General features: G+C 43.9%; 1 protein-coding gene across 4 annotated transcripts in view; it reads left to right on the forward strand.

Annotated features, from left to right (window-relative positions):
- LOC128407687 (CD209 antigen-like protein E) overlaps positions 1-13,923 on the forward strand; it is a 20,295-nt gene continuing 6,372 nt past the window's right edge. The window contains exons 1-5 of one of the 4 annotated variants that reach the window (XM_053376375.1): positions 1-325; positions 2,995-3,045; positions 5,334-5,438; positions 9,179-9,298; positions 10,769-10,849. In XM_053376375.1, the coding sequence (XP_053232350.1) occupies positions 226-325; positions 2,995-3,045; positions 5,334-5,438; positions 9,179-9,298; positions 10,769-10,849 (457 nt within the window). In that variant the 5' untranslated portion in view covers positions 1-225. Of the gene's footprint in view, positions 326-2,994; positions 3,046-5,333; positions 5,439-6,839; positions 7,041-9,178; positions 9,299-10,768; positions 10,850-13,923 lie in introns of those variants that run through there. The other 3 variants (XM_053376376.1, XM_053376377.1, XM_053376378.1) reach the window with 3 other exon arrangements.

Consider the following 13,923-nt stretch of genomic DNA (forward strand, 5'->3'; position numbering starts at 1 on the left):
ACTTCACACCTCCCTTGCATGTTTCCTGTGTCTAAGACCAAAGAGGTGCTTTCTACAATATCTTCCAGATAAAATGAGACTTGAGGTGCTCATTACTGTGCCTTGCCCAAACAGGAGCATCTTAGAGGCCCTTCAGTTTCACTTCCCTTTGACTCAAAAGTTCTGAGCTCTCTTGCCTCTGCACCAGGCACTGCTACTGCAGCGAGTCTCAGGGCAAGGGCATGAATGGATCGCTCTCCTGTATTTGGGGGCCCTCCTGCTCCTCGCGCTGCTGAGCGGGTCCCAAGACTTCCCCCCACAGGTTCTGGCATGACAACATCCCAGGGTGAGTGGGCCTTTGTTTTCTGCTTTGAATTTCAGGAAGTTGCAGTGCTTGCTCCCTGTTTCTTTGGGAAAGTTTACCTACTCGAAGGGATTGCAGCATAGAGTTTTGTGTCATCCTAAAGGCTAACAAATAAACTGCAAGAACTTATGCTTGAGCTTACACGTCCCTCTTCCCTCCCATTCCTTTTTCCTTATGTGTCATATCTTTTTCGATTGTGAGCCCGATGGCATTTTAGAACTGATTTTTGTAAGTCATGTTGAGAGCCCTTTAGGCTAGAGGGCAGGGTATAAGTTTTTGTTGACTACCGTCCCATCTCCTCAGATGCATAAAATATTATCCCGAATTGCAGGCATATGCTGTATATATATGCACCATGGTTGCAAGGGGGATTTTAAACAGTGAGATCAGAAGGAAATGAAATGCAGAAAAGTACAGGTGGTGATTATTATGTTAATGCAATTATTACAGTCTATTCTTTTCTGCATTTCATTTCCTTCTGATCTCGCTGTTGAGAGTTCACACACATACAGCCCTGTGTATATATTATCCAGGGGTTGCTTGTGGGGGTGGATAGTGGCAGTGGAGCAGAGTGAGACAGCAATGAGGACGGGGAGCTCTGGGTCGGCCACAAGAGCTGAGTGTGATTGTACCCAGAAGGGATAAGGCCAGTTCTGGATTAAACCCTGTGAAGGCCCCTAGGCGGTCAAAGTTTTGGGCCCCCACTCTGGTGGGATACCATTGAACTAAGAAAGCTTGATTGTAATTTTATTTCAAGATCAAATCAATATTATTTCGATCTGTTGTCACAGGGCCCCTAAAAGGCCCACAGGCCGGTGCCTACTCTTCCTATTTGGAAATCCAGCAGTGGATGAGGTCATGGCTAGATTTATAATGGTGCAAATAGAGGGATTTGAAGAGCAAAAAAGAGGACACATTTGCCGAATTCTACTTTTCACTATGAATCACTAGACAACTCTACCCATGAAAAAGAGGACATGTCCTGGAAAAAGAGGACATATGGCAACCCTAGAAATAGTGCAGTTGTACCACAGCCCATGCTCTGAGCTTTCTTTGGGGGAAAAGTAAGCTTCTACACCTAGTAGAAGGAAAGTTGTAAAGCAAAATGTGCATCACCCTTCTGAGTGATCTCCTTTCAGTATTTTAAGACAGTGCTTTTTTCGGGTTGGGGGGGATGCAGGGGGATGCATACCCCTGAACTTTTTGTGAATCTTTGCACTTTTGTCCATTTACTGTATTGATTTTTCCCGATTTAAACTATAAAATGGTGCTTTTCTTGAGTCAAAATGAGAGTACTCCTAAACATTTTTAAAGAAAAAAAGCACTGTTTTAAGGCAATGCCTCTTTCCTTTGATGATTTTCTCTGTTATAATGTGCTCTCTACAAGTTATTTTCTCCAACTCAACCGCACAACAAGTTGCCCGGTCATTAAGAATTCACTGTACAGTTAACTTACTATACAATGGTCTACCCATCAACTCAGAAGTAAGCCTCTTCATGTTTAATAGGGTTAATTGCCATGTCAGAGGGTAAGGGACTACAGCCTTGGCTTTCTTGTCAAAAAGGAGTCAAAGGTTTGTGTATGTGTGTTCAGCATCAATGAAAAAACAACTAATTTTTTTTTTAAAAAACAGATCTTAAATACAGACACCCCATAATGTTTAATGTTATTTTATAAAGAGTGACAGTTAGGAAAGGAGCAAAAGTTTGGAAGGGAGCAAAAACAATGGGAAATGAGTTTCAAATTTGAAACTGCACATGCTCAGAATATTTTGGTTTTGTTTATTAAGGTTGCTGAAATGTTTGTATTTTTCCGAGGGTTGTGAAACTGAGCATGTTTGGAGTATAATTTTTGTAGTCCATGAAAGCTTATGTAATAATAAAATTGTTAGTCGTTAAGATACCTATAAGATGTGTTTTCTTTACTCCAGGCTTTTTCTGCGGGGGTGGGTGGGGGCTTTATTTGGGGAACTGTAAGGCACCCCAGCTGCCTTAATCTGGCCTTGATCCTAGGGGTCATAAGAGGGGCATCACAGTACTTTCTTTGGCTGATCCAGGTTCAGTTGTTTTCTTGCTGTCCTTCAGATTCCAGTGTCATTCCTTTAATAATAATAGTAATAAATTTTATTTATACCCCACCCTCAGCCGGGCTCAGGGCGGCTAACACCAGTAACATTACAATAAAAACATAAAAAACACAAAAACATAATAGGGGGGGAACAATTTAAAATACAGGTTAAAATGCAATTTAAAATGCAGCCTCATTTTAAAAGTAGCCCATGGATCAAAACCGTAAGGGGAGGGAAAACATAAGGGTTAGACTGAGTCCAAACCAAAGGCCAGACGGAACAGCTCTGTCTTGCAGGCCCTGCGGAAAGATGTCAAGTCCTGCAGGGCCCTAGTCTCTTGTGACAGAGCGTTCCACCAAGTCGGGGTCAGTACTGAAAAGGCCCTGACCCTAGTTGAGACCAATCTAACCACCTTGCGACTTGGGACCTCCAAAGTGTTGTCATTTGTGGACCTTAAGGTCCTCCGCAGGGCATACCAAGAGAGGCGGTCCCGTAGGTACTTGGGTCCTAGGCAATGGAGATCTCATCTTCAAGAAATATCAGTTCCCTGAATGCTTTCTACCCCCCCTTTTTTTCCTACAGGGATTTACACACTTGCTAAGCCAGCAAAACCTCCCCTGCCTCCCAAACCAGGTGAGTCAGTATGTTTCCTTTCTTCTGTTCTTCAGCCTCAGTCGTGCTTCTGCACTTGACAGGCTCGTGACGGTGTTCTCAGTATGCCAAGAAGATGAGACACAGGCTTCTTCCTAGCAGTGCCTTACAGATCTACGAGAGTTCTTTGCTCTTCCATGGCTTCTCTGCCAGTGATGTGGAAATATGCATTATATATGTTAACTATTCTTTAGTGCAGTCATACCTCATGTTATGTTTGCTTCATGTTATGTTACTTCAGGTTGTGTCCTGCTGCGACCCGGAAGTACCGGAAAGCGTTACTTTCGGGTTTCGCCGCTTGTGCATGCACAGTAGCGCTAAATCGCACTTCGCACATGCACACAAGCACCAAATTGCACCGCACACCTGCACAGATACTGCACTTCAGGTTGCAGGCTTTTCATGTTGCAAATGGGCCTCCGGAACAGATCCCGTTCACAACCAGAGGTACCACTGTATTTTGGTCTATCAATTTTATTTATTTTATTGCATTCCTCCAAGGAGCTCAAGTTGATATATGCCATTACTCTGCATCCCAGTTTTGTCCCCATAACAACAGTAGCAGCTGGCAGAGTAGCACAGGTGGGTCTACATTGCTGGCCTGCTTCCCCAATGCACTGCGTCACTGCATGTTGCCAAGAAGGGGAGGGGAGGGGCAAGGCAGTGGGGAGCTCATCTTGGTGCTGGTGCAGTATGGGGAGCATTGGATTGGCTCTGCCACTGCGCCTACAGCATCCTGAGCTTCCTGCTACCTTGCCCCTCTGCCCTCTCAGTAAATGGCAGCCGCGTGCAGTGTTGGGAAGCCAGGCCAGCAACGCAGACCCACCAGATGCTATTTCATTACAGTCCTATGAAGTTAGATGGAGAGGCAATGACTGGTTCCAGGCCACCCACTGAGCTTCATCTCTGAGTGCAGGCCCGTGCAGGGGGTTGGTGAGCAGCCAGGGACGCTTGCCCTTGGCCTCAGGGGGCTATGCTGGCAGGGGGGCCCTGCCAGGGGCCTGCTGGTCTTATGCTGTCATGCCAAGAATGCCTGTACCTCCCAGCTGACCAGGGACTCACATCCCAGGCCTCAGACAAGCCCTGCACAGGGCTGGCTAGGTGCAGATTTGAACCTTGGCCTCGCCACCTTTGGACTGACCCTGTGATCACTGCCCCATGCAACCTTTCAGTTAAAGAGTTCAAGTCTTCCAATGTGGAGGCTTTCATCGTGAGCCCCCAGACTAATGGATCAGTTTGGTACCTTTTTAGCTTATACATGTTTGGAAGGGTAGAGAGCGAGTGGCACAAGTATCACTCTGAAGACAACTGAACACTGGTTAGCGCACGTAAATGTGCCTACCATGTGGCAGTGTGTGCTGCAAAGATGGCTCATTTTGCAGCTTGCATTATGCCCACTAGTGGCAGAGTTATTTTGGATGGTCCAGACTTTACTGGCTTCCATTCTAGCAGAGTGCTCTGGAGAATTCAAAGATCCAACTGATCACACCCTTTGACGATAAAGTTGCTTGACTTAGGAGTGATCTTGCCTCTGCACTTGTCGCAGCTCCTCTTGGAAGTACCTAATGACAGAATCTAGGATGTGCGTGTGGGATCTGTTTCAGCTGACACAACCAGCTGATGTGGACATGGTGCTGGTGGCCGTGCCTCTAGCCGCTGGTCTTCTTGACCCCTGCCCCTCCTGGCTTATGAATCTGTCAGAGGGGTTCTGACTGGTTGGGTCCAGAGTGGGGTTAATGCTTTATTGCTTGAGGGGATGATCCCTGCTGCCTTGAAAGAGGAAGGGGTGCAGCTGCTCTAAAGAAACAAGTTTGGACCACTTAGATGGGATCAACTATCAACCAGTTGCAAATGCCCCCATTTGGGAGAAGGTGATGTAGAGCAAGCAGTCTGAGATTCTGCAGATTATTTGGATCCATTCCAGCCTGGGTTCAGTCCTGGCCACAAGACTGAGATGGCCTTGGTTGCCCTGTTGCGGGGAGTAGGACAACCTTGCTCCTGCCTCTTCATCTATTGACCATGATATCCTTCTGAACAGGCTCCGGGAATGATATTTGTGTTGCAATGGGAGACAGCCTGTAGAGTACCATTGGGAGTGTGCTTTTCGGCCTCCTGGAGGCAATGTCATGGGGTGCAACAGGGCACTATCCTATCTCCAGTGCTATTTAATATCTATATGAAGCTTTTGAGAGCGGTCATTAGGAGTTTTGGGGCAAGGTGGCATCAGTATTCTGATGACACTCTGCTCTCTTTCTCCATAATTTCTCCAGTAGAGAGAGGCCGCGCAGTCCCCGGACCTGTGTCTCGATGCAGTGGTGAGATTGATGAGGAAAATCAAATTGAGCTTGAATCCTGGAAAGATGGAAGCACTGTGGGTGAGCATGCCCTCCAACATTTCTCCGATGAAAATAGGGACATCCCATTCCGTAATGATAATTTTAATATTTATACCCCACACATCTTACTGGGTTGCCCCAGTCACTCTGGGCAGCTTCCAATATACTGTATATAAAAACATAATAAAACATTACACATTAAAAAACTTCCCTATACAGGATTTCCTTCAGACAGCTTGGGGGTTGGATAACTCCACAACCTCCAACATTTCTCCAGTGAAAATAGGGGCGTCCTAAGGAAAAGTGGGGCATTCCGGGATCAAATCAGAAACCGGGACGGCTTCTCTAAATCAGGGATGTCCCTAGAAAATAGGGACATTTGGAGGGTTGGTTAATAACCTACCCTGGACAGGGTTGCTCTCCCCCTTGTTTTGCATTTTTGCAGTTTGGGGATGCTTCTGGATCCAGCTTTGTCACTGGGGCCCCAGGTAGCCTCAGTGGCTAGAGGTGCCTTTTACCAGCTGCAATTGGTACAACAGCTACAGCTGTTCCTGGACCGGGAAAGTCTGGCCACAGTAGTTGGTGCATTGATTGCTTCAATATTGGATTACTGCAGTGCACTCTGTATGGAGCTTCCCTTGCTCTTGATTCTGAAGCTGTGTTAGTGCTGAGTGCTGCAGTACAACTGCTGACAGGAGTGAGACCCTGTCACTGTATAACACCCCTGCTCAGAAACCTGCAATGGCTGCTGGGACAAGTTCAAACTGTGTTACTATTAGCATATAAAGCTTGGGGCCAGTTTATCTGCATGATCACTTTATAAATGCTCACTTGACCACTTAGATTTGTGGAACTGGCCGTTTTAGAGGTGCCACACCATATTCATCCTGCATTTGTCTGAATTTGATCTTTATGTGTGCAACATCCACACTTCGGAACTTACTTGTCTATTGACGTCAGGCAGGTGCCTTCACTGTACGCTCTTTGGTGCCTGCTAAAAGTGTGTTGTTGTTATTTAAAGCAAACCTGCCCAAATATGTAGGATGCTGACAAATGTTTTAATCTGCTTTTAGTTTAGTGTTGCTTTTAAATAATGTTTGAATGTTTTAAATAGTTGTTTTAAACTTTTGTCTTTACTTATTATTCCATTGTGTTATCCTTTTTGCAAGCTAGCTGCTTTGAGTTTGCAAATGTTTGTTTGCTTTTAAATCAAGTGCTATGTAAATTCCATTAAATAAATAAAAGAAAAGAAAAGAAAAGAAAAAGAAAAAAGTTGACTCACCTTCAGGGCCTGAACAATTTGTTGCATGTGACTACCACTGAAGTTATTTAATACAAATGTTTTCATTTTAGGTGAACTCAGCAATTAGACTCCACTCAGGGGTAGTCTTAAAATAACCTTATTGTGTTTCTTCAGAACTGGACTTCGTTTCTATAAACATTCTAATCCCAAGTTAATGATCTTCTTACTTCTGGTTAGTTGCTGGTGCTGATGTCAGTAGCCAACACCTTCCTAAGCTAGTTGTAGTTTGCTTTGTCAGAGAAACACTTTGCTGATCAAATGCCCGTAACTTGAAGCAATGAAGCGAGCCTTGGGCACTGTGTCCCTTAGGCTGAAGAAAAGAATTGACGGTGCACTTTGTAAGTGACCACAATATGACTGACTTTCTGCCATATGAACTTCCAATATAATCTGCTTATCTTGTGCTTTATTGCTGCTTTGGTCCTGCATTTGGTTATATGTTATGTGCTTTGCAAAAAAAAAATCCCCCCACAAACCTGGATTCCCAGTGCCCGAAAGAAAAATTGCAGTGATCCAGTGCTTTGTACTTTAAGCAGACAATTCCTTTTCTATATTGCATTTCTCCATGTATGGCAATAAGATATAACCCCTTTTGCTTTTGTATATTCTACCGCTGCTTTGATACTTTATTTTAGAAATTAGCGCAGGTTGTACTTCAGGGTAAGGGAGAAGTTTGGTTTGGTTTGCCTTTAATGTGAACTAGGACAGCCATAAGGATTTCTGCTTGGGCAACGGGATTCCCCCCTCCCCCTGCATGCACCCCATGCCCTCCCCAAATCTGCCTCAGAAGTTTGTGGGAACTCCTCAACTGATTTAAGGGGCACAAGGGGGGAGGAGAGGGAGAGAATGTTCTGTTGTGCAACCAGAAGTCCTCACCCTGATAGAATGTTCACCTTAGTGCTGCGTTGAATTCCACCTATAATTTGCATTTCAAGAAACAGTATGTGAACTGAAAAACACAGCTGTCCCTCAGCATTCACACTTCTCATTTTGGATGCAACTAACCAGGCAAATACCTTTAAAAATATATAATAATAATAATAATAATAATAATAATAATAATAATATATTTATTTTTACATACCCCACCCATCTGGCTGGGTTTTCCCAGCTGCTCTGTATAGAAGTGAAAATAACATATGAAAAATGCATTACAGCAGGAGAAATTGCAGGCAAAAGTGTGTATATTAGGGGAAATTCCATACATAAATGTGTATACTTTGAGAAATGTGCACTAAAACTCCAATGAATTTTCATGAGGACTTGGTTTTTTGTTTTGTTTTTTAAATCCACACTCATAGGCTGATGTGGAAATGTCGTGAACTCATAGAATCATAGAATCATAGAATCATAGAGTTGGAAGAGACCACAAGGGCCATCGAGTCCAACCCCCTGCCAAGCAGGAAACACCATCAGAGCACTCCTGACAGATGGTTGTCAAGCCTCTCTCAATTTAAGATTGGGAAAATGAGAAACTGAGTTGAACCCAAACTGACAAATTCACCCACCCCTGTTTTCTACTTCAGTTTCTTATGTATTGGAGTGTAATGTTTGTATTTATCTAATCACTTGGGAAGTGTGTTAGTTAGCAGAAGGGGATCCAATAAGAGGCCTGCTGAATCAGACCAAAGACATGCTGACTGATCAGGTGCCCATAGGAAGCCAACAAGCAGGATTTTCTCTACTGGTTATTGACTGAAATATATGCAGAATTTCACTTTTTCCTTCTGGCCTAAGCCACATAAAGGGGCGTGGAATGTCTTTGCTAAAGAAAAAACATTGCTGTGGAAAGGCCCAATTGTACAAGCAAGGCAGCCATTTGTTTGAGGCACCAGTGAAGCACCACACCATGTGAAAGTGCTGTCACGGTGAAGCCTCTGATAGCATGCATCTGAATTTGACTTTGCAAGGGTTCCTGGGACAAAACTCATTCATCCTCTGTGGGAGTCACTTAGGGCAGCAAAGAGCCATGAGCTGGTCCTGGTCCAGTGGTTCTCAAAGAGAGAAATGGCAAGAGATTCAAGGACAATCAAAGCAACATGTAACCATTTCTGTGTAATATAGTATAGTATTTTATTTTTCAAAATATGGATAGATATCTGTTCAAAACGAGAGCAAATTCTGTTATGTAAATCAAGCACTGCTGGGAGTTGTTTACTTTTTGGTTTCCAATGTATTTCTAATCAATAAAAAGATTGGTGTGGCATGAGCAAATGTTCTCTCCGAAAGTGTGGCCCAGAGAAAAACATTTGAGAGCCACTGTCCTAGTCAGACTGTGCATAGCAAGAAAGCAGAATGCTGGAATTGTACTATTGTATTCAAGGGCAAGCCTTGATAAATTCAAAACCCAGCTTTTCAGACCCACCCAATGGATTTGCTAATTTGACTCAAAGAGTCCGTAAATAATGCACACAAAACCCCCCGAGTCTGAGTGGCTTGTTTCCATTTTCAGAGTTAACCGTTCTTCTGTTTTTAGATTCACCCAACAGTTTTGATGACGACGACGATTATGATGATGGGGGTGTTGTGACTGCAATGACTCCTGCAAGTCAGACAACACCTTTGGCAGACAGAAGAGGCATGGATGCTAAGAAAGGTGCGGAAAATACCTCAGTCTTCTAGTCTTCTTTAGCATGCACCGGCCATGGTGGTAATCTTTGTTAAGGAAGGGCAGTTTTGTTAACCACTAAAGCTGAAATGGTTATTAGTGAGACATTCATTTCAGCTTGTGATATTTATGAACTACGCAGTTAGAAAGGCTGGAGAGATCCTGTCTCAGCAAATGAGTCATAGAGCAAGGACAGAGAGCCAGAAGTTGGTAGACTCTAGGGTTGCCATATTCCCAATAGTGAAAATCTGGACAAAGTTGTTGAGCTCCCCCGTCCCCCTTTTTTATTTTCATTTTGGGACTTTTCCTGAATTGGCCAGGCTTTCCTGGACATTTTGCTGATTCAGCAAAAAATCCACCCAGACGCCATTTTTTCTGAGCGATTCCCAGATGTGTCTTGGAAAACCTGGGCACATGGCAGCTTTCGTAGACACCATCTGCCATCATCCCTGTCCGCAGGCACACTGAATGTTGGAGTCCAAGCTCTTCAGGAGGGACACAGGAGGCTCTCCATCCCTGCCATAGAGGTTCCATGGTAACCACCAACAGAACACAAATGAGCCACAAATCCTTACTTCTTGTGGCAGTGAATTCCATACATTTATTCAGCATTGTCTGAAGAAGTACTTCTGTTCTTTCTCTCAGCCTTTCCTTTTACAAATCCTGGACGATTTTAAGCAAACAAAATCAAAACAGTTATTCAGAGCCTTTCTCTAATTGTGCGACCATTGTGTCATGCTGCTTCACCCCCCCCCCCGAAGGAAGAGTCTCTAAGTTTAGCTATTCTTTTTCTCCTCATTTCTGTCTTCTATATTAAAGATCTCTGTTCCCTCACACACAATTATAATGGCAGGAGGAGAGGAACCAAACACTTGAATAGACTATAGTCAATTCTAAATGTGTCTGGAGTCTAAATTCTAAATGTAGCTTATTTCACTCAACAGAAGCTGCTGTTTGTCAAGCAGCTAGTGTGAAACATGAGCTCCTGGACAAATGGGACAAAGGCTGCCCCATTAAACTGATGCCCTCTTCTTACAGTGCAGGAGTACCCTTAAACTTCACCAGCTCTCCCCCACTGAGCTGCTTTCAAGAACTGAGCTATGCCTAACATGGTATGTAGAGGGAGCTCCACCTGCTCACACAGTTTGAAACTTCAGTGAAACTTCTTAGGGTCCAAATTAGAATGTGGTCAATGCATTAAATTAACCACAAGCTCTCACAGACTCATTTTAAAATTGTTGACTATTCAGCTTGAAACTGACACATTTCACAAGAGAGGAATGCATGGCTATGTCCCTCTACTAACTTGTTGAATAGTTGGTGGATTTCATCATGGTGGAGTGAGGAAAAAGGGAGCGATTCTGCATTTTTCATGCACATTAGCAGTTTTACCGACTTTGTATGTTTGTGGCGTGCTCTCTGTTTCTAATCCCAAACTCCTGAATTTGTACTGTATAGTCGTTGATCATGGATACAGCCCAAGCTATTCAAGTATCAATGCCCTTCCTTCTGATGAAGCGACAAGCAATTCGAATTGTGGTATGTATTCCAAATGGCATCTAGATGATGTGGCACTCAACCTGTAACCATCTTATCTTACCGCTGGGCTAAATATAATTTCTTTTAACATAAAGGGCTTAGCCTTAGGGGAAACTTGCAAGTATCAGCAGGTACCTTGGGAAAGAGCTGACATGGCTGTTCTTCAGGAGACCCACCTCCAAGCTCCTGAGATGGATCGGTTGTGAAAAGACTGGTGGGAGTGAGCATTGGGCACAGGGGGCTCCGCCAAATCTAGGGCAGTAGCAATCCTCTTGCCAGAAGTAACTCACAGATGTGAATCAGAGGCCCCTCATGGAGGTCCCAATATCTATATGGATGAGAATAATTATCTCTTAATTAATGGTTATACTCAAAGGACTGAGGGTCCCTTGGGTTTGACACCATTCATGCAAAGGTCGCACAATTACAGAATACCACTATCATTTATGGGGAAAACTTCAGTTAAATCCTTAATTTTATTGAGCAAGATCATATACAAAGAGGGGACTTCCCAAGCAAAGGAGGCACCATGTGTTTCCACAGATAAGTACAGCCCTAGAATGTGTGATGACTCAGCTAAATGGTGGTTCAAGATTTTATGTAGAAAATGGGCAAGGCTTTTTTCCCTTACATGTGTTGGTTAGCTTTTGTGTAACCAAATGCATGATAGATCCCATATTAATCTCAAATCATAGCTCACATTTAACACACCCATCCTCAACACTCTGGATGTGCCTCACATTGCAAAGTTAGCTCCACATAATGTAGGAAGGTGGTCTATGTCTTATGGTTGAAGGTTGCAGTAACATAACGCTTGGAGCACAATAATAAACAGGCAGTAAAACTCCTCTGGGACAGGGGTGGCAAATCTTTGCTCACCTTCCATGCAGTGTCGTTGGACTCCAGCTCTCATGAGCCCCAGCCAACATGGTCAATGGTCAGGGATAATGGGAACTGGAATCCAACAACATCTGGAGGGCCACGGATTAGCAGAACCGATGCAAGAGATTGCACCACAAGCCCCATTCCTCCTCTCCCCCTACTTTTGCTTTGTGAGAGCATCACTGGAGGTCTCTTGGCTACCACCTCCTCCCTGCCTCACTGAGGAAGGGCCAAGGGAGTCCTTCCTCAGAGTGATGTATTCTGGGATAGATGGGCAGGGGAACACTGCTGCTGCAGTAGCTGGAAATGTCTACATTTAGTAAAACGTTTAAACAGTATTTCCAGCTGCTGCAGCAGCAAACCACATCACTGGTCAGAGGCCAAATTTTTTTTTTTGGGGGGGGGGGCTCCTACCAAGTCCAAAGACCTCCTGAGGAGGCCAAGCACGGAGCTGAGCATGGCCACAGAGGAGAAAGAGGCTGGAGGCAGCTCCCGAATAATATATGAGGTGCTGGAATCGGGGGGGGGGGGGAATGGAAGTGTGGGGATTGGGTTATCAGATGATCTAGATGCAACTTGGACTACCCTGATTGTGTTCCACCTGCGAATCAGAAGTGTACTGTGTGACACATACTTTTTATCCATAGATATATACATTTTTGCTTTGGCTTTCCTTTCCTTTCAGTCCTCTGCCCCCCTCTACACACACACACACACACACACACACACACACATGTAAGAGAGAAATGGGAAGGAGGGAAGGGGCTAAAAGGGACTGCCAACAGATTAACAATAAAATGCAAATAATAATATATTTTTAAAACCCCACATTCATTTCCTCACAAGCCTGCTTATCTTTAGTTTGTGACTGGGAAAAGCTGTTTCACAAAAACATAAGAAGAGTCCTAGCGGATCAGACTAAATATCTCTTTACTTTAGCATCCTGACTCCCACAATGGCTAAGCAGGTGGCTCTGGGAAGGTCACAAGCAGGTAACGAGTGCAACATCTCTCTCCTGTTCATGGTCCTCAGCAACCGGTATTCAAAGGCATCGCCTCCATTTTCCTTTAGCGTCAGTGGACACAGAATTGGGAATTTTGATATTGTAGTATCTCATCTTTGCTGATCTACGGCATAAATCCGATCTCATTAATTTAGCTACTTAACGTTAAAATATGAGCATATTCTTAAGCAGCTCCTTTGGATATCCAACATCACTTCTTCCAATATTTATACAGTGTAAATTCTCACAGGTGTTTCATTGTTTAGATAACTCTATTAAATCTGCAATTAGGTTCACAGAGAGCAAGAAGGAAACTCCCTGAGTCACCAGACAAACCCACACAAAACCAGACCATAATTCTGTCTCATTTACGCTGGTATAAAGAGCAATAATCTTTATAGCATTGTATAATTTTACACTGTCATGGGGTTGAGGCTTCAGCTCAGTAGAAGAACTCATATTTTGTATGTGGAAGGCCCCCAGTTTCAGTCACTGGTACCTCCAGTTACCATTTCCTGATATGTCCAGTTAGAACCACTGCCTGATTGGGACTCTGGAGAGTTGTTGCCAGTCAGAGTAGACAGTACTGGATGAGATAGATGGTGTAACTTGATAAAAGGCAGCTTCCTAAGTCCCACACAGCACAGACTTTCTCCTTTGCAAGATCACTTAGATCCCCATGATCATAATAGGAATGAAAAGATTCAGGATCCTCCCACCCAGTTTCAGGATCATTACCTTTCTTAGTTTTGATTGCTGAGGAGCAATTACTCCTTTGTGGGCTCTAAATTATTTCTATATGACTTATAAAATTCCCCACTTCCTCCCACCAAACTCGTTTCCTCTGCTTCTGATTCCCATCCATCCCCTTTTACAGTCTATATGTTCTTTCTCATACCCCTTATTTTTCTGAGACTATTACGTACTTCAGTTTTCTAATGGATTGGGACTTATAACTCTCCCAGTAGGTGGCAACCCTCTCCCAACAAGTGAATTGGATTTGCTACGTGGAATTGCGGGGTGGGGGTGAAGTTGCAGAAATCAGAGAACACTGTGCACCATAATCAGCTGTAGGGCTTATGGTTACTATGCAATACCAGGTTATAGCCAGTCAAGTTGTTCAGGAGGCTAATCACATTGGCCAGACATAGTAGTATTTCTAGATAGCATCTTTTGACTCTTGGAGCTT

Source organism: Podarcis raffonei, chromosome 2, assembly GCF_027172205.1.
Source record: "Podarcis raffonei isolate rPodRaf1 chromosome 2, rPodRaf1.pri, whole genome shotgun sequence".
Taxonomy (NCBI): Eukaryota; Metazoa; Chordata; class Lepidosauria; order Squamata; family Lacertidae; genus Podarcis; species Podarcis raffonei.